This window comes from Tamandua tetradactyla, chromosome 1 (genome assembly GCF_023851605.1).
Source record: "Tamandua tetradactyla isolate mTamTet1 chromosome 1, mTamTet1.pri, whole genome shotgun sequence".
NCBI lineage: Eukaryota > Metazoa > Chordata > Mammalia > Pilosa > Myrmecophagidae > Tamandua > Tamandua tetradactyla.
Genome location: NC_135327.1, coordinates 40,765,433 through 40,792,134, shown reverse-complemented (window position 1 = coordinate 40,792,134; position 26,702 = coordinate 40,765,433). Strand labels below are relative to the sequence as shown.

The window sequence follows — 26,702 nt, the reverse complement described above, 5'->3', positions numbered from 1 at the left end:
TTTCCGCCATGTCATCATATATTATGCTTCTTTTGCTCCTGTTCTAAAATTTAAAAATGTGAGAACCGTTCTTAGCTCACCAGCTATACAAAATCAGGTGGTCATCCAGATTTGACCAGGGGGTGTAGTGTGCTAACTCCACTCGACTGTTTTGTGCCTCTATTTCTTTCTACCCAACCCAGCACTAGGTGCTTGTTTTGCATGCAAAGCAGTTTTAGTCACTAAGGAAATAGTGCATGGACTTATCAGCTTTCAAAATGCAAGGTGCCTTCTTTTGGGGATTGGATCATGTCCTCACAAAAGACACATTCAGGTGTTAATCTGCATTCTCTGTCGGTGTGAACCCGCTTGTAAAAGGAGCATTGAAGACCCTATTATTACGGAGCAGTCAGACTGCATGAAGATGGGTCTTAACCCGATGGGGCCGAAGTCCATGCCAGCGAAGGAGATTGGACAGGGACGTGGAAGGCAGAGCTCAGCAGAAATCAGAGGAGCAGGTGTGGAGAGAAAGATTGCCATGTGATGGCAAATGGTCAGAATGCTACAGACTCTGAGAAAAAGCAAGCCCTCCTTTGGGCTTCTAGCCTTCCAAACCATGAGACAATAAATTCCTGTTATTTAAGCCAAACCCTTGTGTAGTACTTGTCATAGCAGCCCTGGAAAACTAAAATACCTTCTCTGCCAGGAACCCGGCCCCAGAGTCAGACCCTGCAGTCGTGGCCTCTAGGCTCTTTCTCAAGGCTCAGGCCCAGCCTAGTATGGCTTCAGGTGGATGATACACATGGCCCAGGTGGACAGCGATGCTGTTTCCTAACTCACCAAAATGTTTCCTCCTCTGCAAATGGAGTCTGCGGTCCTAGATACTGTCCAAACACTGAGGAAGAAATTGCAATTAGAGGTTTCTTCCTGCATCAGGAGGTTTTTTCACCCAACCCAGCACTGGGTGCTTCTGTAAATATATTGCCAAGCATTCATTTCATCCATCTTTACAGTGTGTTGTGAGTTACCAAATATTCTACAGAAGATGTTGCTGCTCATTTTATCTAATGATGGCTGTCATCAGCCACATGTTTGGCTAATGGGCATTTCAGCAAGGGAAGGTGTGTCCAGCTGGCCATATTAGAACTGAAGTTCATAAAGAAAGTCCACATGGCTTTGATTGCTGTGAAGTTCCCTGTAAGCTGAAAGGTTTCCCCACAGGGTAAAGATGAGCCAAAGGAAATGGAAGGAAGCGAACATATCCTAAGTGGTGGAGGCCTCTTCTCTGTTGTTTATGAAATGGGGTGCTGACAGACAGGAGGAGTGTCCATTACATTGGATGCTCTGGGATGCTGCATCAAGAGGTGACTCAGAGCTGCAATCTGAAGGGTGACAAGGACCCAGCCCTGGGGAAGTCGCAGCAGGAAGGAGCACATTCATTCCAGGCAAGGAAATCAGCCATGTAAAATGCACTTGGCATGTTGGAGAAAGAGAAAGAAGTTCCATGTAAGTAGAGCAGAGCGAATGAAGAATGGGGAGTATCATTTGAGATGCAGTTGGGGCAGCATACAGGGACCAGATGGTGCAGGTGCTCATGTGACAGTTAGTGAAAATGATACTATTCCTCACGTGTGTGTGTGTGTGTGTGTGTTTTCACTCACTATAATAGAAATACATTTATCATGTATCACTGTGGACTGTAAAGTCAGTGTGATGGTTGGGTTCTGGTGTCAGCTTGGCCAGGTGATGGTACCCAGTTGCTGGTCAGGCAAGCACTGGCCTAACTGTTGCCGCAAGGATATTTCGTGGCTGGTTCATAAACCAGAACACGGGTTTCTTAAATCCTCATTCAGTTGATTGTATCTGTGGCCGATTTCATCTCCCATCAATTAAGGCCACATCTTCCGCAAGCAAGATAATCCCATCGGTTGGGTTGGAACCAATTGGTTGAAGACTTTTAAGAGAGAAGAGAGAATTTTCACTGCTTCTGCAGCCGGCCAGCCTCTCCTGCAGAGTTCGTGGAGACCCTTAATCGGAGTTGCCAGCCTCGTAGCCTGCCCTACGGATTTTGGACTCTTGCATTCCCGTGGTTGTGTGAGACACTTTTATATTTACAGATATATCCTGTTGGTTCTGTTTCTCTAGACAAAGAGGCTAATACAGTCAGACAAGAGAACTTCACAGGTGCAACAAAGCATTCTTTAGTATGTCAAGTTTGTTTATAATTTATAGCCTTGCCAAACCAACTTGCTCATAAATCACTAATCACCTCTAATACAGGTAATGTGTTTTGTTTAACATTTATGAATCTTACAAAGAAAGTAAACACACTATACACATTTGAAGTCCTCATTCACTTTCGGGTTAGCACTTTAAATACATCTATTTCAGGATGACATCTAAAATTATTCTGATAACAGCGGTAAAAATATAATTTTGCAATTAAAAGAGAGCTAAACTGGAATCTGTAATTAGGTTATTCTCGTGTTTATTTATAAGTATGATTCTAAAATAAATACTACTTCTAAGCAGCTCTGTTTCCAGTATTTTAGATTTAGTTTAAACACACAAATTTTCGGTTGTGGGAGGCATTACAATGCTATATTCCATGGACTTTACTGAAAGAGTTCTCTAAGAATCAGCCCACCCTAGAAATTAAAATATTAGACCAGTCAAGAAGTTGGCAGAAAAAATTTAATTAATTGGGGTAAATAGCACTCTCACATAACCAAACAATATGATATTCTGCGGCAAGTTGAAGTGCTTCAGGGTTGGCCTGCTGTCTTCTTATAACTGATTTCATCATTAGAGTTTAAGAATGTGGCCATTTCACCATTATCAAGAGAATTTGGATGACATGTTTCTTTTGTGCAAATTTGCCTTCCCTAAATGACCCAGTTAGTGAATTAATCATCAATAATTTGGTCACCAGGCAAATCAAGCCTGAAAGAATGGAAGCCAATATTCAAAATACCATGTTATATCGGAACCTACTCAAATGATTTATTTTCAGCATATACATGTAACCTCAATTTGTGGTGTCTGACCAAAGCAGATACCACCAATGAGACCAAGACAGCAGCTCTTCTTTTAAAGTTTAGGTTTTTTCCCAGTATTTCCGATACGTGAAATAGCCCATACCAAGAGTCACTGATCCCACAACAAAGCCTTGGGCTGTGCCATGTGTGTGAGTCAGATGAGTGGACATTTTAGAATTTCCCCTGCTCTTCAGTTTGTATAATCCATGTACACAATTGCTGCAAAACCTGCCATTCCAGTGGGGACAAGTGGTGCCTCACTAGTTTTTCAGGTAAGCTTATATCCCTGATCGTCATCCTGTGAAGATAGAGAAGTATCTGTGTCGGTTGACATAATGATTGGGTGAAGAATCTTCTCTTAAGCTCCCACTGGCTTCTAAATATCTTTACGTTTTAATTTATTCTAACTTCATTTCCTGAGGCTGGAGGACAGCTTCATGGCATCCTCCTGTTCTGACCTTAAGAAGCTCCGTGCAGTGGACACTGGGTCTTATACATACCTGCCTTCCTCATCGTACGTGTGTGTGTGTGGAGTGTCTATATACACACACGTCTTTGTGCTCAAGCCATGACAAATGCACTGAATTTACTGGAATCCATGATGAGTCTTCCATTCCTTTTCCATTAGCTTTTCTCCAATTCACTTTTCATGACTTAGAGGGAAACTTCAGGTCCAGGCTGAGACACGATGGTACTAGGTAGTACTTCGATGTCCCTTCAAACCAATATATTTTAAAAATTCGGTTCACTGTTATTTTTGAGTAGAGACACATGCTGCAGGAGGTGAGCGTGGAGAAGGGATTACTGGGTTCATTGTTCATTCTGCCGATGTTACATCAAGTACTGCAGCTGTGACCTCAGATCTCCATAGCCCCCTCCAACCAAAAGCTCTGTGTTAGCCTAACTGCCCCAGAAAATATTTAGAGAACTTCTGTGGTTACTTGACTGTACTTTGTCTTGGGTGTCTCATCGGTCCCAGCAAGTCCTCTATTTTAAATGCAACATTCCCTCACTCATCTCATTTCCTACTTCATCCTTGTATTCCATATTCATTGACACTCCAGCCCCAGCCTGGCTTCCTTGTCCTTGAATCCAGCTCTGAGCCCTGGGTCTGGATCTGTTGAGGTCATCAACAGTCCACCTGGTTTAGTCCTCATTTTGTTTCACTTTCCCACTTACTTCCTATCAAAGTTATGAGAAGTGAAATTAAGACTTATCTGAATGAATTTCAGGAACTTTTTGTTGCTGTTGGTGAGGACTGAAAGGATGGCGGCTAAAAAGCAGGCAGCCAAAGAAAAAAGAAACTGAGCTGTAAGCAATCTGGAAAACCAGTCCCTGAATCTTTAAGAATTTTCCATGTTGACCCTCTCCAGTGAAGAACGGACAGGCAGGAACAAGGAACGAAAATCCTCCCAATGTCCCTAAAATCCATTACATGTATTGCTTTTCCTTACTGATGTTACAGGGTACAATAGGGAATGTGAAATAAAAAATTTCCAAAAGCAGAACTCAGAACTCATCATAAAAGTAAACTAGCTTCTCTTGCCAATTTTGAAATCTTCCCAACTGAATATGGGCATGAGCCCTGGAATTCCAACTGTATTATGCATAAATAACCGCATAGTGATCTGCCTTCCAGGTCTCTCCTTCCAACGTTCTCCCAACACTCTGGTCTGAAAGGAATATTAGACATGATTCTCCTATCAGTAACACCCACAACCATGAAAACATTCCCTTTTCAGGTCCAAAGTCTAGTGACAGGTGGCATCATGAAGCCAAAAATTCAGGCCATATTAAAGATTTGGCTCAAATTCACATTTGCCATCCAAAGAGGACATAATTGGATCTACTGGACTCCTGCAGGGAACAACTATAGTCCTGGGATTGACAAATGCCTATATCCTTGAAGTGGAGGTAGAACGCAGGAGAAGAGACAAGTTGCTTCTTGGTTTATGGTCAGCCTCCGGGACATGCAGGAGCGTGCACCTCGGGGAGACTTTCAGTGGGGAAGACTCTAGAGGAAGGTGGGTTAAGTTGGATTTTCACCAAGATGCCACTGTCCATTTCTGTAGCCACTGCCAGAGAGATCATCATTGTATTTCAGGGATACAGATGCCCAGTGTAGGCCTCTCTTTGGAAAGCAGGATTCAATAATTCAGTCTTTAAACAGTCCATGAATCTCAGGGAAATCCAGGAGGTTTCATTTTATGTGTGGTGTGGGTAGGGGATCCAACTTTGTTCTTTCTCATGTAGACAGCCCATTGACTTGGTGCTATTGGTTGAAAACAACATTCCATTTGGGGCTTTAAAGATTCAGAGAAAAAAAGTCTGGTTAATTTATTTTTCAGTAATGCTCATGACTTAGAAACCATTAGGAAGCCACAGTTGTATTTCGGTTAAAGTTGTGTATTCTGGAGTTTTATATTTCATAAGTAGTGATATTCTTCACTCTTGCGGCATGGCATGTTTTCATGCTTATTGGAGTCGGAACTGAAATATAAATGGGCTGTGACTGGCCAGCCAGATCAGCCATGTCTTTGAGAGACAGAGTAAAGAAACCATCACAGAGTCTGGTGGTATTCTTTGAAATGCTCCTTTTTGCTTATTTTACTGGGATGGTTTGTTCTCTTTGGTTGCCAGGGCATCCATCCAGGGAGGAAACCCCACAAGCAGGAAAAAAACCCAGGTCCTGCCTGCAAATCTGACTCCTCTAGCCCTTCCAGGAGCTTCCAGATGCTGCACAGAATCTCTTCTCCCTGAGTCCTCGCTGGCCTGTTCTCTCAGCCCTGTTTCGCAGTACTTACCACGTATCATATCTGTCTGCTGCATCCCAAGTTTAAGGCCTTGTGCATCTCATGTTTGTGATCCACATCGTACCCATTGACATTCTTATATAGAGTAGGCATGTTTTACTTGCATAAATGAAGATTAAATTACATTTCTTCAAATTTAGGGGCAGGCTGTCCCTCATACATCGATAACACCAGATGTATAGATGTATAGAATATCGATAGCATTCTATATTCTATTATACATAATCACCATAGTTCAGCCCAGTTAAATAATTTATGTTCATGGTGAGTCAGAGTCATCAAGAAAAAATTAAATTATATCCCATACATTCAATGAGCATTAAGTTGGTATTTCAGAATGAAATATTTTCATCAAAAGCCCTTAAGGTGCCAGCATGTAGAGAAGGAGACTTTAATTTTCTGGAAAGCTTTGCTAGTACAGATGACCTCTTTGTCTAGTAATGTTAGATCAAAACAGCAACAAAGTATTGCCCCAGCCCAGTTGTGCTTTTCTATTTGCCAGTAGGTCGGGAGTCCCAGGAAATGGCCCCGACCTTCCCTCACAGAGCCCCATGAGGGGCTCCTGCTCTCTCCTTCCCCAGCTCATCCTTCAGATGTCAGACGTCACCCCAAGCCTGGGTCAGGTGGCACACCTGTGTTTTGTTTTTTCCTTTATTTTTTCATATTTTTTACTTAAGAAAGCAAACAGTACACTTAGAACCACACAAAAAAATGGATATTATTAGCTTAGCCATAGGCATATTTAAATAAAGTATCCATATAATCATTGTAAAGCCTGTGTTTGTGCAGTAAGTTTCATAAACCGATTTAAAATTAGGCAAAAAGGAAAAAATCTACATATTCGATAGCAAAGTTTTTAAATACTAACTATTAAAAACTGACTTAGATACCATTTGATCAGCTGACAGAACAGTGAATGTTCTCCGAATATCAAGTAGAAAGTTCTTACAAATGTCTGCATTGCTATAGTAATGACCTATGTTACTAAATATTTTCCTTATTTCAGGAAAATATGAAGATACAAATATTCTTACAGTTAACATATGAAAATCTTAACCATCTAAAATAATTATCTTTGTTAGCTTATCCATAGGCATATTTAAAAAATCTAAGTAATCATCATAAAGTCTGTTTGCACAACATGTTTCATAAACCAATTTAAAAATTAAAGCAAAGAAGGAAGAAAAATCTATAAATACAGGTATCAGAGTTACTTGAATTCTAAATATTAAACAGTATCTTAAATACCATTTGATTAACTGTCAAAACTCACACTTATGGTTTTTAGCAGCTCTCATTAGAGCGCTTATCTTTGCCCTTTTGTCTCTGTCTCTCCCTAGGGAGGTGACCTTCCTGAGGGCAGGAGCTGGGCCATCTCACTCACTATTCCCTTGTGTCTGGCACAGTGCCTGGCAACTTAGAACACACTCAACAAATACTTATTTGGGTGGATGGATGGATGGATGGATGGACAGACGGACGGACGGATGGACAGATGGACACATGGATAGGTGGATGGATAGATGGGTGGACAGGTAGATGGATAGATGGATGGGTGGATGGATAGGTGGGTAGATGGGTGAGTGAGGGGCGGATGAATGGAGGTATGGACAAATAGATGGATGAATAGATGGATGGATGGATCTTAACTTCTCCATCAGCATCACTTCCCCTAGGGAGGAGACATGTGAACAAAGCAGATTGGAAGAAAAGTCTGGCCCAGGAGGATAGTAGGAGGCAAACAGAACGGCAGTGGCTACAGAGAGACTTAGAACTCATGTCCCATATAGGGGGAAAAGTAGAGTGTTTATTTGCAGCGTTTGTTTTAGAGAGAGGCCACAAGCCACAAAAGAGGTTTTCAGAGGGTAACTCTTAGGCATTAATTATAAGTTAGCTTCACCATTACAGAAATAAGTTTCATAAGGGTAAGTCTCAAGATAGAGTGCTTGGTTTAATAAATTGAGAGCCCCTATTGTTTGAGAGAATAGCAGTAATTCCCCAGTTGGGGAAGTTTAATAGTTTCAAGTTTTCTTTTTCAGTTCCTCAGGGTCCTTAGCAAATACTTTTTTATTTTCTGCTTAAAACACTCTGAAATGCTTGCAGGATACTAAGCTCTCATTCCCTACTTTAGTTCTATGTCAAATAGAGCTGAATTAGTTTGTTCCAATGAATTGACTAGACAGGTTAAATCAGATAGTGTGCTACAGAGAATTTAAATTTTGGATAAAGTAAATGTCTCCTCCTTTGGTCTCATACTGAAATTCAAGTCTTAAAATACAAATAGTACCATCTTTTACTCTGAATTCTGATTTGTTTTAGTCTTAACCAAATCAGCTCATTCACATCCAGTTGAAGTCTGATTTCTTTCAGCTCTTTTTTTTTTTAACAGTTGCTGTATGAAGTGATGTTGCTCCTTTAATGCACCTAGAGCTGGCGAACTCGGAGTCCATGTCTCAGGTGTCACACGCAGGCGTCATGTGGGTATCCACAAAGAGCAAAGCGTCTCAGAATCCAGAAATAACCGAGCTCAGGAATAGATGTGACTGCTCAGAGAGTTTACAATCTAGGCTCTAATGTTCTTATTTCTAAATGAAGCTGTTTCCAGAAATAAAAACATTTGACAATTGACTTATATTGGGATCATCCACCACAAACTATAGCAGAAATCTTATCCTGTCTCACGTGTACCCATTTACCAGAGTTACATTAATTAACAGTAGAACATAATTTATATACTTGTCTTGCTTTTCTTTTAAAGTTCCTCTGTTGAAGATGAAGTTCTCAGTTATAGGTGACTGCATGTACTTTTAGAAAAGGATTAAAGCAAAGTAGTATAACTGACAAGGAAATCTGATCAATTCCACGATCTGTACCCTTCTTCTAAGACTTAACTAAGACTATAAATAATAGCATCATACTGTTGTCTAACATCATGCCGGTTAGTATTGGGATATAGCATGGAAGTGAGAGCATTAGCATGTCTTTAGGAATTTTATGCAATATCGAAATAAATGCATAAGATTTCATCCATGCAATTTCATCTAACAGAAGGATAGAAAATCTCTATCTTAATGTAATATATATATTATATTAAACTATGTAATATATTAAACTATTTTAGCACCTCATTTTTACAAGGTGAAAGAACAAATACTTTGTGATATTTTGCATTTTAAAAGTAAGAAAAGACTTGTCTTCTGAAATAAAGTAGATCAGGCCAACATAAACTCTGAAGAGTATTATTCTGATTTGATATAGAATCTTTGTCTTCTAGACAATGCGCTCAGATGGTTAAGACAATCTCTTTATAACCTTTTATTAAAAGCAGACCAACAATCTGTGCTAACTCTCCTAAAGGTAACTCTTTACTGTGGGATTTCAGGGTCTGTGTCAGGAAAAATAAGGTGATCTGGGGGGAAGGAAGCATCACTGCAGGTCCCACGGTGGCAGAGCTTACCTGGGTCGTCAAGGCCTGAAGCTGATTCAGTGTCATTATTTAGCACAGTTTAGGTCCCCCAGGAGCCAGTCAATCCTGAGACAAAGGATTCGAGAGCAAGGAGTTTGTTCAGGAGGAGTAGGAAAACCAGTAGGAGAGTGAGAATGTGAGATGGGAAAAGGAAGCAGCCAACAGAGTATGTTAGCAGGCCTGTTACTACTATGGGCAGCCAGGGTTCAGTCCACTGGCAAGATTGGGACACTGTGTGCAGCACACATGCAGAGCGAGCTCAGCTGAGGGCCAGGGAGCTGGGGCCTGCAGACACCTCCTGAGGGCCACTGGTGGAGGACAGCCCCCAGGGCCATGGGTTGCTGGCCCTTCCAGGGTACGGGAAAGGATGCAAGAGCTGGCTCTGGCAGGTCAGCTATAGCTCACCAAAATCTTAGGGATGTAGGTCAGGGCAGGCACCAGTGGCATCTATCTGCTGCATTGATAGATGTGGTTTGTAAAATTCCCTCAGGAGTCCTACAGAAGTGGTAGGTGGGAAAAGCCCAGATGCCCCCAGCTAGCTCGTAGCGGGTGAAAAGGAAAACCCTGGCCTTTTCTGTGGTTGGGACAGAATGCAGTGAGAGAGTCTAGAATTTGGGGCCCTAAAGCCTAACCCCTAGTACAAATTCAACCCCTACCGTGAACAAGTGCCACAACCCAGGTGCTCAAAACCACAGAACCCATTCTGACGGCTCTGAAGACCAGCAGACCAAAGCAGAGTGTCCCCAGGGCCAGGGCAGAAGCCTTTTTTGACTCTTCCAGTTCCCAGGCATTCCTTGGCTGTGGCAGCATTGCTCCAGCCTCCCCCTCTGTCCTCACGCAGCCCTATTCTCCTCTGTGCCGCTGGATTTAGAGCCCACCTCCACTGCACCTTACCTTGACTTGATCACATCTGCAAATAATTGCCTCCAAATTAGATTACATTCGTGTGTCCTGAGGGTGAGGAGTTCGGCATATCTTTTGGGGGAAGGGCCCACAATTCAACCTCAGTGGTCTTGGCTAAGGTCTGTAGCCTCTCTGAACCTCAGTTGTCTCATCTTTAAATGGGGAGGACACCCTACCCTGTTACCCCCACGGAGTTGCCAAGAGATGAGGTTTGTGAGAGCACTTTGAAAAGGAAAGGACTGTCAGCTGTTCTAAGTTGCTGCTTTTTTCTAGGCCGGTGTACTTTCATTATTTTCATTTCATTACTGTACTTCATTTAATGGTTCAAGGAAGGAGTTACCCACCCAGTGATATCATACAATGGGAAGTCTAGGCTAGGCCCATCCATTGGGAACCGTAGGCCAAACAAGTGTTAAATTTACCCAAATAAGAAAATGCAAAGTGACGTGCGACATATGTTCCATGTTATAAGCAAATTAACAAAAATCCAGCAGCTTCTTAGTTCTCCTAAAAGAATTTCCTGGTTGGGTGGAGCTGGCCTCAAGCCGCAGAGAGATGACTACTTAAAACTGTAGGACAGGGAAAGTCAGAATCTTTGAGGCTGATAATTTGAGATCCCCAAATGCTGTAGGAGTCTGGGAACTATGTTACGAGCTGTATGCACATGTGAAACTAGGTGGGACTGGTTCTCTGTGTGTGTGTCCACACTGAAAAATACACACGCATTGTGGGCTGATTCTTGTTGACTACGGAAGCAGCCAGCGTCTGCAACAATGGCCAAATGGGAATTGGACAATGAAACTGCATACTTTTGAAGGCAAGTAATAAAAACAGTGTTAAAAGTCAGGAGGATCTAATGATCTGAGCCGAGCCTTGCGTGCTCTCAATAGAGCATTGCTATGGAGATTTTCTGAATCTGTGCTAAATGTGCCTTCATCAGAGAGGCAGGGGGAAGGGAGAGAACTGTTTAGCTCAAACCTAGGCAAGGTGGGAACTCATAAGCTTTCACAAAGCCAGTCCAACGATGTAAAGGTTTGGTGCTATTGTCTGGTTTTGTATCACCAGCAACTACTCGTCTAGACATACAGTGTATAGAGCCAGGAGGAAGCGTAGGTAGAGTGCAGAATGAGGGAAAACTCAAGACCTAGCATCTTCTCTTAGAGCATTTGGACTAGCTGGGGAGGTAAGAAGGCCACCTCGGCAAGGGCAGATGGATGATGGACCAGCATGGGCCCAGTGGGCTTGGAAGAGGCACAGGGACTTTAGCAGGCATGGGCAGAGTGGAGGTAGGGAAAAGGGGTGTCCCACCTGGCTAGACTGAAAGGCTCCGAAGGAGAAAGGAGTCTGCGAAGTTAGGAAGGCAAAATGCTCTTGTTTGGAAAGGGTGTGCACTGGTTTGAAAGGATGAAGGTACCCTAGAAAACCCATGTTTTAATCCTAATCCCATTTTGTAAAGGCCACTGTTTCTTCTAATCCCTATTCAGTACTGTATGTTTGAAACTGTAATTAGATCATCTCCCTGGAAATGTGACTTAGGGATTCACATCTTGATGTGATCTTGAGGTGATCTTAAGTGATCAAGAGTTTGTTAAAATGGATTAGGTGGAGATGTGTCTCCACCCATTCGGGTGGGTCTTGATTAGTTTACTGGAATCCCATAAAAGAGGAGACATTTTGGAGAAAGATTTCTGAGAGAATAGAGAATGACATAGCCATGAGAAGCAGAGTCTACCAGCCAGTGACCTTTGGAAATGAAGAAGGAAAACGCCTCCTGGGGAGCTTCATGAAACAGGAAGCCAGGAAAGAAAGCTAGCAGTTGACACCGTGTTCACCTTTGCCCTTCCAGCTGAGAGCGAAGCCCTGACTGTGTTCGCCATGTGCTTTCTCACTTGAGAGAGAAACCCTGAACTTCATTGGCCTTCTTGAACCAAGGTATCTTTCCCTGGATGCCTTTGGACATTTCCATAGACTTGTTTTAATTGGGACATTTTCTCGGCCTTAGAACTGTAAACTAGCAACTTAATTAAATTCCCCTTTTTAAAAGCCATTCCGTTTCTGGTATACTGCATTCCGGCAGCTAACAAACTAGAACAGGGTGCCAAATAGCAGCCTGAGAGAGAGGCTGAGAAATGAGATAATGGATGCAAGGCCACAGCAGAGTCCTTGGGTCCTAGTAGAACAATGGCAGTGACCCTCTTCATCATCTTCATCAGTAGTTATCCTGCTGGCGAGGAGGAACCATTGTAGGTGTCTGCTCATTTTTTAGTTTTTGAATTATAAAAGAAGTGTTTGCCCATAGCCAAAAACTGGAATGCCAAGATGCTCATCAACAGGAGAAGAGTTAAACAGTTCTACTGTTATAAAAAGAAATGAGGGGTGCACAGGTGGTTCAGTGCTAGAATGCTCACCTGCCATGCAGGAGACCCGGGTTTGATTCCCAGACCAAGTACACCCGCCCCCCCAACCCCCCCCCAAAAAAAAACCAAAGAGCTGTTGATGGAGTGAAAAAACATGAAGTCATCTTAGAAGACAGTGTGCTAAGTAAAAGAATCCTGATGTAAAAGAATGCGTACTGTGCAGTGGTATGTACGTGAAGTTCTAGGAGAGGCTGACCCAACCTATGGTGGAGAAACTCAGAGCAGCAGTTGCCTCTGACTGAGACAACAGACAGCACAAGAGAACTTTCTGGGGTAGTGGGAGTGCTCCGTGTCATGGCTGGAGTTGGGGGTACACAGGTACATGCATTTCTCAAAACTCATTGAATTGAACAATTGGCAATTTGTGAATTTCACTGTATGAAAATCGCATCTTAAAAGAAAAGAGCCTGAACTATGGTTGAACTCTGCCCAGTGTAATGCAGCATGAAGTGTTCAGGATGTGCAACTTACTTTGAAGTCCATTAAAAAATAAGATGGTATAATTCTTTCAACTTTTCTCAATATTTAAAATATTCAAAATAAAATTCTCGATGAAAAAAGGAAGCTATAGTTGCTATAAGAAAATAAAATCAAGTAGGGAATGGAATCAGAGAATGTTGGGCAGGGCTTGCCTTGCTTCTGGAACAGTCCAGGGAGTCCCTCTGCTTCCATCCTGTCTCTTTCCAGTCCACCCTGCCCCATGAGAACAGTGACTCCTTTTCAGACATATTCAAAATGATACCTCATGGGCACTTGTTATTAATTCATCCATTACTTATTAAGCGTGTAGTGTACATCCAGCCCTGTGCCAGGCAGAAGATAAAGACTGAGGTGGCCCCTGCCCTCGTGAGGCTTCAATCATAAAACTGGAGGATGATTCCTTTATATAAGAAGCTAAGGATTCCAGGGAAGCCATACCAGGCAGCTTGCCACGTGGGCAAGAGACGGTCTGAGTTTGCCAGGGTAGCTATGACAAATAGCACCACGGGCTGGCTTAAACAAAAAGCATTGTGAGAAAGTGAAAAATCAAGGCAAGGGCAAGACCATGCTTTTCACCCTGGTCTGTAGCATTCAGTGCTGGCTGGCCACAGTCCTTGGGGTCCCCTGGCTTGCACCCCAGTCTTCCATCATGTGGCACTCACTCTGTTCTTGTGTCTGCTCTCTTGGTTTCCACTGTCTTTAGGTTCCTGGCTGTTACAGCTACTTCTCACCTAAGGCCTTCAGCTACACGGATTATGGCCTCCAATCACTTTGGTACTCCTAAGTGGGATCTTAGGAGATGTCGATCACAAAGAGCCCACACCGTAACTAAGGGTCCTGTTGACACATGCGTTCATGCACCAGGAACACAGATTTAAGATTAAGAACATGTCCTGTGAGAGTCTACATGATTGAGTCTACCGCAGAGCCAAGGCAGGGATTGAGGTTCTCAGTATAGAATAATTCAGTTACTCTTCCCTTCTACCCCCAGGGAAAGAACTGTATCATCCCCATTTTACAGAGCAGAAAATTGAGGCTTGTGGAAATGAAGTCGCTTGTCCCTGATTATACATAGGTGAGGGACCAAGCTGAGATTCAAAACTCGGAAGCCAGGTCTGGAGCCCATACCTAACCCAGGGGTTGTCACACATTTTCTGTTAAGAACGTGTGAATAAATCCTTTAGTCTTTATGGGCCAACCAGTCTCTACCATAGCCCCTCGACTCCATCTTTGCATGGAGAAAGCAGCCATAGGCGACACTTAAACAAGCAAACTGGGTTCCAATAAAAAAATGTATTTCCAAAGACAGGCAACAATTAAAAAAAAAAAACTCTTCTGTTGCTCGGATGCAGCCTCTCTCTCTCTAAGCCCAACTCTTCAAGTAGTATCATCACCTCCCCCCTACATGGGACATGACATCCAGGGGTGAAAGTCTCCCTGGTGGCATGAGATACAAGGCCAGTGCTGGCCCTGGCACTGTAGGATCAACAACACCTTCCTGACCAAAAGGGGGAGAAGGAACAAACAAAATAAGGTATTAGTGAATAAGAGAGTTCAAATAGGGTTGAGAGGCTGTTTTGGAGGCTACTCTTATGCAAGCTTTAGCTAGACATTGCTAATTAGCATGGTTTCCCAAACCCCAACCAAGACCATTCCATACCCTAAAGAATACCTCAGGCTCTATCTAAGATTCTGCAAATGTTCCATGCACTAAGATTACTTTCCAAAAACCTCCAACCTCCCGATGGATGCCTAAGAGAGATAAATCCTGAAATCCAGAGGGGCCAGCCTCTCCAGAACATCAACTAATTCCATCCCCCATCCCGTATTACGGACAGCCACTTCCAGCATGAAGAACTTAGAATGAGCAGAGCCCAAAGATTGGGAGAAGGATCAAAGGAGAAGGACAAGTTATAGCAGAGAAGATAGGATTTAACAAATGAGTGTGACTGCTGAATTTTTTTTTTGTTTTAGTCTCCAGTGTCTTCAAGCAGCTGGAAGGAAAAACCTAAAATTTTAGAACTGTAACCCATATCAAACTCAGAAATCTGTTCTATAACTTCTTGTTACAATGTACTTTGACATTTATTGCTTTTTTTGTATATATGTTATATTTCACAAAAAGTGTTAAAAAAAAAAAAAAGGCAACAGGTTAGACATGGCCTTCGGGCCTTAGTTTGCACAACGCCCTCAGACCAATGGCTGGAGGTTGTTTGGGTTCCACTGAAGTAACCCTAATTCCTGACTTGTACTTCATTGTGGAAATGAGGGGTCAGACAGCAATAATTAAATAGAGGCTTCAAGGGCCCAGTCTCTAACAATGAAAAACAAAAATACACCCCTGGGTACATGTAATCCCAAAGGAAGCCTGCAGAGAAAAAGATGGGAAAATGAAAAATACTCAGAAACCCTGCAAAAGAGATCATTGTCTTTAGTCTTGAGAGCTGGATTCACCATTTGAGCTGCAGCATTCTTTAAGATTCTATATGACTGTAGAACAAATAGAGGTCAGAGGCTTTGGTTTAGCACCAGTGATCATGGAAATGCTTGGCCAAAGGGAATTTCCCTGCTTGGAGTTTGTTCTCACTGGTTTTCAGTTTCTTAAGGGCAGGAAATCACTTGACTCCTTTCTCATTGCTGACAAGGACTCAGCCCCAGAGCCCGGAGGAGGACCGGGACTGGGAAATGCTGCCCCGTCCTGAGAAGAACCAGCAGTATTGAAAATTATGAGCTCAACAGCATTTCTGGGTGTTTGTTTGCAGTTCCAGGGCTGCCTGCTGTGCTTAGGGTTGGCCATCTGGCGCGGGGGCCCCTTGGCTCTCCCCTCTGACCTCCCCTGTGAAAGGCGAAATAGTCGTCGTCAGGATTTCTTCCAGAACTTGGCCCTGTCTGCGTGAGCAAGTAATTTGCTGAGTTAAAAACTTTGAAAGGGATGAATTTGTGCACCCTATTAAATTGTATTTAAACCTATTCTGGGATTAACAGAATGGATAGACTCTCTTTTCTTTCTCTCAAAACCTCTAGAACTCATCCCAGAATGAAGTACAGTTAGAATTGCTTAACCAAGGTTGTGGAAGGTTATCCACAGTGTCTGAAAATAAGTTTTCTGGGCAAAAGGGAAAGAGTGACGGAATACTCGACTAAATTATCTGTCATACTGTTTAAATTATTATTAACCTCTTGTTATAAAAATTCACTTCTTTGTGTTATTTCTTTTTTTAAAATATCATTTTTATAAATGTTAACCCATGTTAAACCACCTGAATTTTTTTAGGAGAAACAGAAGTTAAAACCTAAAATGAAAAATAGTGTGTTTTTCAAAAAAAACAAATCAACCAAACAGAATGGTCTATCTTTTGTTATGAGTTGGATTTCTATGGTAACATCAATTAATAAACATTTTACTATTAAAAAAAAAAACTTTGGGGGCAGAGACCTGTTAGTTGCTTGGTGTCACGGACACCGTTGGGGTGAAACTCCTCGGGGACAAGACACAAATAAGTCCCCTTTGAATACCCCCCTTGCCTTTCTCCCTGATACCAGGGCTCCTTGTAGTTGGAGCAGCGCCCTGGAACGGGCCACTGCAAATGGACTTGAGGTCTTCAAGGGGTGGATATGGGGAACGGTAAGCTGCCAGCCTCAGTCAGTATCCGTCACTGAGCAAGGAATGTGCAGGCACCACACCAGAACCAAAGTGGGCAGAGGAGGAACCAGTGAGATGAAAATTCCTCGCTGAGCCAGAGCCAGAGTAAAGGGTCCCTATGGTGCGGCCGCTGCAGTTACTACACCTGTGTAACTAGCAACCTCCAGATCTCAGCATTACGCAGCCATCTGACCTTGGGGAGTCTGCTGGGGCTCACCTCATCACAGCTGGGCCTGCTCATGTGTCTGCAGGCCAGGAGGGGTCGGCTGCCCTGCCGCTGGCTCTGCTCCATGTGTCTCTCGTTCTCCTGGGAGCCAGCCAGGGCACGTTCCCCTCACGGCAAAGGCAGAGGCACAAGGGGGCAGGTGGAAACTAACAGGCTCAGGACTGGCCCGCCCATCCCTTTTCCCTGGGCCCCACCCACAGTCACATGACATAGAGCAAAATTACCAGGAAGCTGTCCCCCCTCCCCCCCAACCCATTCCTATTTTAGCCAAAATCGATGGCAAGAAGAGCAACCTTCAGGATTGGTGTTTCACTTCTCACTGCTCACTTTCTTGTCCAAGATGCCATGTATAAATTTTTTAGTTTGTAGAATTTTTATTTTTGGAAGCAAAGGCTTGTGTGATCAGGATGCACCAGCTTATCCAGGACATTCCTTCTCCAGAATCCCCCTTTGGTTAGGGACTAGCTCACATCCTCTCCTTTAACTCAGTGAAATCCATCAACCAATGAAGTTGGTCTACTTGGAACCCCACATCAAGTTAAGAGGAAGGTCACTGACATTTTAATGAAAGAAAGTAGAAAGTGTATTGATATTTTTTAAAATACTGCTCCCATCACCCATGTTGTGAAATGCACCCTACAAGTAGCCTGAGTTCAAGAAAGGGAAGGCCTGGAGGTCAGATCCATAGAGCAGTGTTTAGGGCAGCAAGAATCATGCAACGCACAATGGAGAATTAAAGAGGCCATGGGACATTCCCATCTGGGGCATCACTGGTTGAAGGTAGAGGACATGGACTGGGGTGTTTAAGAAAAGCATGCCACAGAGCCTGGGTGCCAAGACCTTCTTTTGTTCTTCCATCCTACAGGAGAGATTTGGACTCAATGCTCCTTGGAGTTGTTTGAGTGTCCTACGTTAAGCAGATGTCTTTTCAGAAGCCTAACTGTTTAATCCTCTGTTACAGATTCGACTGAATAGCAGGGGACTGATCTATTCGGTGGGCTTGCTACTAGCCTCTGTCTTCGTCACGGTGGGTTTACAACTCTCTCCTCATTCCTGAGCTTACGTTTTCTTCCTTCTGCTTGGGCTTTCGTATTTGTCTGGACACCAGATGGACCTGGCTTCCTGGCACATCAGGAGAATCAGCCCCTATATGTCCCATCTCATCATTTTTTCTAAAAGGGGATCCTGGCACCCCACTAGAAAACCCTTCTCCTTTCTTGAAAGGAAGCCAGCCCTCCTCTGGGAAACTGGGCCCTGCTTCATGTCAGGCACACACTGTTTTTAAGGGAAATCCCACTTTTCCTATAAGATTAGTCAAAGAAGGGTGAATTCCAAGAATTTACTGTTGCAGGTAAGTAAAAGTCTCAAAAAAAGGCATGGATTTGGCCAGTACTCAAGAGCCTAAGAATGTATTTATTTTAATGACTGTGCACTTTTATGGCATTCCACTGTCTTGGCAAGTACTTCCATTTGTATAATTTAGTATTCCCACTTCCGGTGGCTTATTTGATGGGAACAAATTCACACCAGCATCTGAACTGACCCATGTAAGGTATCCATTGCTTTACGAGAACGCTATTGAATTTTAACACTAATAAGCATTGAGGGGCAATATGTTTTGTCCTTAATTTTTTCAAGGAAATCTTCATGGAATCACACCTGCATATTGTTAACTATACATATGCCAAAAAATGGGAATTGAGAAGGGCAGACAGGAAGCAAGAGAGGGAACTCACAGGATCAAAGTGTAAGTCAAATGTGAAGATTTTATTGAAGCAAATGATGTCTGACACTAAAACAACAAAAATCTGCAAAATTCATTCTTTCATAGCTTGGGAGGTTTTTCAGGTCTGATATGATGTTATAATAGCCAGCATCTATTGAGCACTTACTGAATGCCAGGCGTTTTGCTACTGCTTTGCCATTTGGAGCTCCCCACACCTCTACAAGGTAACCACTGTTATCAGCCCCATTATACAGGTGAATATCCAAGGGCAAGAAAAATGGAGCAACTTGTCTCCATTGGCACTGAGAGTGAGTAGAGGAGCAAGCAGTCTCACAGTAGAGTCCATGCTCATAACTGCGGGGTCTGATCATCACTTCTGCTCGTGCCATGCTACTATTGTAGGATCTACAGGAGATCAGGCTGAACACTAGCTGGGCTATTGAAACATGGTTGTTGAAAGGCTGAAAAGAAGGAAATGTGGGTAGGAAGTACAGTTTCAAAGGCTGAAAAGAAGGAGGTTTGGGAAGGAAGCACAGTGTCATACGTCTTCAGTATCATGTGCCTATCTGACGTCCAAGGGGAGATGGCAAAAAAGGCCTGGGAAAGTAGGAGCCTGAGTTCAGGGTGAAGGTCCAGGCTGAAGATACCAGAATATAGATGGTATTTAAAGTCATGCAGTTGAATGAGATCACCAAGGAAGTGAATGTAGAGAGAAAAGATCTGAGTCTTGGTGCACTCCAGTATTTAGAAGTCAGCAGGATGGAGACAGAACACCAAAAGAAACAGGAGGAGCAGTAAGGCACACCAGGAGAGTGTGCTTCCAGGACCCCATGGGAAGAAAATGTTTCCAGGCAGAGCGAGCCACCAGCTGTGTCATATGCTGCCGATGGGTCAAGCGAGATGAGTCCTAAGCATTGCCCTTAGATTTAGAAATGCAAAATCATCAGTGCTCTTGATAAAGAATGGTTTTTGTAGAGTGATGGGAGCAGAAGGTTGAGTGGAGTCGTAAAACAGAAAATGAAAGGAGAGAAATTAGAGACAGCTGGTATTTACAACTCTTTCATACTATCTTGCTGTAAAGGAAGGAGAGAAATGGAAATCAAGAAAATGTGTTTTCTTTTTTAAGATGAGAGAAATTACAGCGTTCTTGTATGCCAGTTGGAAAAAATCCAGTGGGAAGAAGAGTAAAAGATAAAAGAGGAGAATTACTGGAACAGTGTCTTCAACAGCAAGAGAACGTGGGATCTAGTAAACAAGCCAGAGAGTTGGCCGTGGACTAGGATGGACATTGGGTACTCATTAACAGGAGGCAGGGTGGGTGGGTCAGTCTGCTGGGGGGAGCTCTGTGAAACGGGAGCAAGGATGAGGGCTGTGAGTGAAGAATGGGGAAGGAAGTGCTGGAGGCTTGAGTAGAGAAGAGGTATGAACTATCCACCTAGAAAAGTCAGAGAGAGAGAATGGATAGGAATATACAGGATGACTGCTGGAGAGCCTTGGAAGTCCACTTTGGATTAATGGAGAGTTGGTTTGAACCAAAGAACAGTGGCTTAACCAAGCAAGGACCACAAAGTGAGACATGGGCCAGGGAACCCAGGGTAGATGCCAAGGAGTCACTCTGTTGATTACTGATGGAATTTAAGCCGGGTGAGGAGGGGAGGCAGGGGACGAGGTAGATTCAGGGCAGTGAAACGGTGGTGGTGACAACAAATTGTGGGTCATGGAGGGGCTCACAGGATTGTGAGAATTCAGGAACCAGATGAAGTGAGCTGGAAATACAGGGGATTGTGGTCAGAAATGCCCTGTTTTGTGCTGAGATTACAGAGATGTTTCTGCTCTTTGTGATGGCAGGCTCTGTGCCTCCAGACCATCTGTTAGAACTTTCTGCCATGATGGAAATAACCTGTATCTGTGCTGTCCAGGATGGCCGCCACATGTGGTCAGTGAGTTCTTGAAGTGTGGCTAGTACAACTAAGAACCTGAACTTTTATTTTTTTATTTCAATTCATCTTAAATTAAATCTGAATAGCCATGTGTGGCTAGTGGCTGTGGCCATGGGAGTGAGTGGCTGGGGTAGGGTAGAAGACGAGGACTTGGGAGACCCTCTACATGAATATTGAAATCACTAAAACAAACAGCAGGAGTGGTAGACAGTGTGGCCATGAGTCAGGACCTAAAATCTCCAAGGACAGACCAGGTTCAGCAGCTGGCCACAGCCAGGAGGGATATAGAGCATCACCTGCATTAGGCTTTAGATTCCAAGCTGGGTGTTTCCAGGGAGCAGAGAAGGAAAATAGTCTGGAGGCAGCAGCGAAGTGCAAGGAGGACAACTGTTCCACCTCCAGAGACTGCCAGGGAAAGGTCCACAGGGGAGAGCCAGCGTCTATTTGCAGGAATGTTCTAACAAGCAGATGACATGAGGGATGCCAGGGGATGGGATTCCAGGAGACTAGGGGTGGCTGTCTTGACTCTACCAATGAGTCCCATCATTTTTAACTCTTCATTTCCCCATAACTAGTAGGTTCTGGCTTCTACTTCTCTAGATTTTGATATTCTTCCCTTTCCCAATCTGAGAAGTAGATTTTACAAGCTCAGACAGAATCGATGGCTGCCCAAGGTGCACCATTTTGTCCCTGTGCCATCTGAACCCAGCTTCTGTCCATTGCAGGTGTTCGGCGTCCACCTGAACAAATGGCAGCTGGACAAGAAGCTCGGCTGTGGATGTCTTTTCCTGTACGGCATATTCTTGTGCTTCTCCATCATGACGGAGTTCAACGTGTTCACCTTTGTGAACTTGCCCATGTGCGGAGACCACTGACTGCTCCTCCGGCCGACCGGCGAGGCTCGATGCCTCTTTTCTGTGCAATACAAGAGCCGGCCGGACCCCGAGTTCCGCGGGCCCCAGGGCCGTGCCGTCCATCTGTCCTACGCTGTCCGTAGGCCTCCACCCCAGCCAGGCGGCCCAGGGGCTCCCTGACCCCTCCCCTGGCTCCTCCACCTCCTTGGGTCCTACCTCCCGTCCTGTCCCGCCTCCTCCATGTGAAGACTTCCATGACATCCACACGGTTTTCCATTTTGGAACAGTGACTGAGATTCTAGAAAAACGGGCTGCTAACTGGCCCATGCCAGGCAAAACTTGTTACAGTTCCTCTGCCTTTTTTAAGTTATTTGATGGAAGACTAATCTAATTTATGACCTGAGACTGTTGCAGAAATAGAAAGGGGAGGGTGCATTGATTGCAGGGAGTGCTTGGGATTTTATTTTGTTTGGGGGTGAGTCCTAGGTTAATGGGTTTGGGAGTGGTTGTTTTGCTTTGAGGGTGTCTCCCCTTTTTTTCCTTTTCTTCCAGAGATCAGGAGCTTCTCTTGCATCTTCTTCCACTGAGCTATGGGTTAGTGGATAATCCAAAGGTTATACCTGCAGTGTCTTCTGGGGTTGAATCCCAGGCACGCTGGAGCATGCATGGATTTAGTGTTTATTAAAGAAACAGATGGGTGAGGCTCCCGGAAACCAATGCATGACCTTGTACACCCAACCAAGGATGCTTCTTTAAAGTTCTGTGGGAGTTACCTGGGGGTGGGGGGCGGGGCACAAACTTTTCCAGGAAGAAGACAGCTTCCCACGTGTCCATTTGACCATCACTTTCTTACTAGGCTCTCTCCAGTTTTTCAAGCAATAGTTCCAGCCTGCCTGAGGCCTTTGACAGGGGAGCCCGGGTTAAATTTACCATCCTTGGAGTCACCAGGCCATCAACGAAAGAAGCTTCCCCAACTCCTGAGTCCCTGAGATGTGCTCTTGTTGCTTGGTATTTGGGGTGACAGGGAGTGACCCAGAGGCCACTACCGCTTTCCGCACAGGAGCTGTAGACACTGGTTTCTTTGCAAAGGGAGAGACGCGCATTTGCACAGACGTTGTCAACAAAGTCCCAATTTGCCGCTCGGCATTGAGTACACTGGACCCCGATGGCTGGCTCTTGGGCAAACGTCCTTCCTTACGGGACACCATGCCAAGCTGGCCCGGCTCTCCCCTCCCCTCCCCTCCCAGGGGGGATGGCAAGAGAAGGAGAAACCAGAGAGCTGACACCTTCGAAGCCACCGAATGTGTTCATTGCAGACTTGCTCAAGGGCATAAGTTATTGTGGACATTTTTCTTTGCCGATCACTGCTCCATCGCCCTGCTAGATTTTATATGATGCTGAATTAATATGCAGACTAACCCCACCGAGTTGAGACACACCCATGCTTGTCACACTTGTATTTATTGAAACTGTGGATTCTTGCCCGTGCCGTCCCTTGTATTTCCTTTAAGCACTGATCACTTCTCATTCATTCGGTATGATTTTCCCCATCCCTTGTACACCTACTGGTATGAGTTGTAAAAATAACCTGCTACCAGTTGGTCGAGTGTTCTGTCCGTGGTGCACGCAGAGGCCCTTAGTAGCTATGAGCACTCGCCCACATGACGAGCAAGAGGGGAAACCACCCATTTGGGCTCTCAGAGCCGAGACACACTTATGGACAATGTTGCACATTTTGCACTGGTTTATGGCGATTGTTTTCTTTGGACGGATAGTGTAAAATAAACTCTGTTCTGTATTCTTCCTCAAGCAGAGCACATTGCTTTCTCTACTGGAGTGTTGCCAGTTTTGCATTGGGGATGATGCATGAAAAGTAAAATGAGCTGGCCATTGCAGGGCCAGATGTTTGCACTTTGGTCTCTCTGGGTTGACTCACCTGGAACCCTGGCTGGCAGGTGGCAAGTATGATGTGACAGATTCTGAAGCCCCCTTACCCTCGAAGGGACGTCGGCCCTCTCATGCAGTAGACTGCACGTGACATTCCCTTGGGGATTCTTTCTTTCAGGATGACAGGAAGAGTAATCCCCCCTCCCAGTGCTGACATTCAGCAGGGTTCAGGTTCTCCATCCTGTCGTATTTTTCTTGTTTTCGTGAAAATTAAGACTTCTCCAAAGTGTTTCCTTAAAAGGGACAGTAACAGTTGTAATAAGCCATGCTCTTATTCTATATGATTCTCAAGAAATGATTGCCCTGAATCTAAAAGTAGATCAAAGTTGGTGAGCCAGGATTCCACCTGGAAGCCCACACAGTTCATCAGGTCTGTAAAAATCAGAAGGAAAAAAAAATAGCTGCTAATTCAGAATTCTGACTTAATTTATTTAAATATATATGTATTCTTGGGAACTGGGAAAATACAAGGTAACTTAGCTCCATGTTGAGTGTTGACACCTCAAAATAAATTTGTGCATTTTACAAAGGTACCCTGAATGGGGATTAATGGTATTTTCACTATGCTGACTGGTGTTTCCAGTTTTGGTTCTTTAACTTTTTTTTTTTTTTTTTCAACATGGGCAGGCACCGGGAATCGAACCTGGGTCCTCTGGCATGGCAGGCAAGCATCCTTGCCTGCTGAGCCACCATGGCCTGCCTTGGCTCTTTAATTCTTAGTCTTAAGCAACCATTCAATGAAAAGGTTGAACTTTTTTTTTTGTTCTATATGTGAACACATTTTCTGTGACATCTTTAGGTACCATAGTCTGTGCTAAATCTCTCCAAGAGAAAATTCTGGAACGATGTTCATGCATAGTGATTGCCAACCTAGGAACTAGGAGATTCTCCTTTCTGAAGTGATAATTAAGCGTGTTTCTGCCCAGATCTTGAAACAGAAAGTATAAAAGTGCAACCCTGCACAATTGTGCCTTGAGTTGTGGTTGAGAATGATGTGATTTTAAATGAGCCAGCTGTCCAGTCTCGCAAAATGGCTGATGGTGCTGTTTTTCAGTGCTTCTGCTGTGCTGAGATTGGGGAGGGCTTGGGATGGTTTGAGGGAAGAACTCTTTCACATCCCATACCTGGCCCTATGGCTAAAGGAAGGCACTCGGCTGTCTTCTGTGAGGAGCTGGTTCAGGTTGGCTCGCCGGCTGCAGTCTCACACACGTGGAGCACCTTCCCGTCCCGGGACAACTCACGGTGGGTGAGGAGCAGGCACTGCTGAGCACATCCTGGGTGACACCGCCACGGGCGTCCACAAGGAAGTCCACCGCAAGGTCCTCTTTCTGGAGAACATGCTTCCAAGTTGGCCCCGTCTTGCCACAGATCATTTTGCCCACAGGCGAGCCCTCCAGGAGACCCGACCTCAGGCACTGAGAACCACTCAGGGGAGTTTCCAGGCACACTGGGAAGATGACTCTGCCTCTGTCCCAGGGAAAATGCTGGCCCTACCTTTTTTTAGAGTAGTGCACTTTTTGTAGGTACTTGTTTTGCATTACCTCCAAAAACACCTGAGATGGTGGATAGCTGGGCATTCATTATGTTTTCTTTGGTCTTTTGCTTCGGACACCTGTAGTTTGCAGTCATAAATTTGCATGCTAGGGATTTGAGGCTCTGCATAATACAGCAAATTTGTTCTCATTTTAGAAACTAAGGACTCAAAGAGAAGCCTAAATATTACAAGACAGAGAGATAGAGAGAGAAAGGGATAATATTGCCCAGGCAGTTTTTCAATTGTGGTATAGGAATAACATCTAATTTGCAATAAATGTAACCAAAGATAGCCTGAGTCCTTCACCTAATTTCATGAAAAGATTTGGATTGCAAGGAAAAAATCGAAGTGTGAGACTGGTGATGGTGGTGTTGCTCTCGACCTCGGATTTATTTTTATGAACCTCGATCTCGAGATTTATTTTTACCTTTTCAAACTTGGATAATTATCCCATTAATAGGCTAATTATCCAGTTATTCTAACCCCTTTCAAAAACTATTTTGAATTAGATGGGGTACTTCTATGTTAGGTTTTTCACACTGATTAAAGATTCTCATTTACTTTATTATTCTCTGCAACATCCATTCTGTACACACACACACACACACAAACTCCGATGCCAAAATCTGTATGAAGCAATCCAATAGACCTTTGAAAATTTTCCAAATATCCAGCTGTCAGTTATCATATAACTGCAGGAATAGGATGGATTCAGCAAACTTTTCTCTGATAAATAAAAATCCATGTGTTCATTGCACACAGAGATGAGGGTGCTTGCTGCAGAACTGTGAGGAAGCCAGGAGCTGAGGATTAGCTCTATGCATGAAATAAAATATGCCATGCCCCAGAATCAGTTTTGCATTGAGTTCTATGCTTAGTTTCAAAACACAGGACAGAGCAATAAAACTCCACCCAAACCTTTCAGATGTCTTACTGTTGCACTCAAGGCATTTATTTCCTTAATAAAATATGCCTAGTAGCCCCATTAATTTAAGAAAATTTCACTGGATCTCAATAAACATAGTGAGGAGTCGTTGTTAAAGCCCATTTGGTTTTGATCTTGCTTTTACAACAAGGAGACTTAAGAGGGCAATCTGGTGTATGTGCAATTAAAGGGATTTTCTGTGTAGGTTGGTTTACATAAAATTTACATAAATTGTATGCATAAATAGATAAATTATGTTTCTTTGTTAAAAACTTCCCCTTTATCCTATTGATCAAGAGCTCAACTTGGTAATGGCATATCTTCTGGTTTGTGGGGACAGTCAACCTAATAATGATTCCAGAAAACTGCACACAAAACTGGGAATGAAATGCAACTCAGAGATTTTCAGAATCCTTATAGTTGCTTTTTGGGTACTTTTGAGCAGGAGACCTATAGCTCATTGCTCAGAAGAGATGAACTTGGGCAAAGGTGCTTTCAGCATAAACTAGTATTTTTTTAATTATTACAGGAAAAAAAGTACTCCAGACAGTTTCATATCTTTTTTTTTGAGAAGGTAAGTCAGATGTATTTCATCACTCTCTCATGATGGATGATTCATTTTTCACATATGAGATACCACACCTGTACTCTGTTCAGTTAGCACTGTGCTAACCAGCAATGGATTTGAGCCAAAATGTCCTCTACCTTATAGTAAGAAGAATGTATTTTATCTGCTGGGTACAAGTTGTTGTTATACCTATTTCAGCATATCTAAAAATGTATTGCCGTAACAGGTGAAATTGTTTTCTCT

General features: G+C 43.7%; 1 protein-coding gene and 1 pseudogene across 6 annotated transcripts in view; one reads left to right on the top strand and one right to left on the bottom strand.

The window, feature by feature from the left end:
* Window positions 1–23,294, top strand: part of SLC24A3 (solute carrier family 24 member 3) — a 540,914-nt gene extending 517,620 nt beyond the window's left edge. The window contains exons 16-18 of one of the 6 annotated variants that reach the window (XR_013157172.1): window positions 17,927–17,992; window positions 21,357–22,182; window positions 22,342–23,294. Coding sequence is in view for 5 of the 6 variants with exons in the window: in XM_077114817.1 (XP_076970932.1) it covers window positions 17,927–17,992; window positions 21,357–21,506 (216 nt within the window). In the remaining variant the exon portion in view is untranslated. Of the gene's footprint in view, window positions 1–182; window positions 4,198–4,249; window positions 4,621–5,657; window positions 5,907–8,219; window positions 9,063–17,926; window positions 17,993–21,356 lie in introns of those variants that run through there. The other 5 variants (XM_077114817.1, XM_077114819.1, XM_077114818.1 and 2 more) reach the window with 5 other exon arrangements.
* Window positions 3,077–3,351, bottom strand: LOC143678303 (HIG1 domain family member 1A, mitochondrial pseudogene; annotated as a pseudogene).
* Window positions 23,295–26,702: the final 3,408 nt, after the last annotated feature.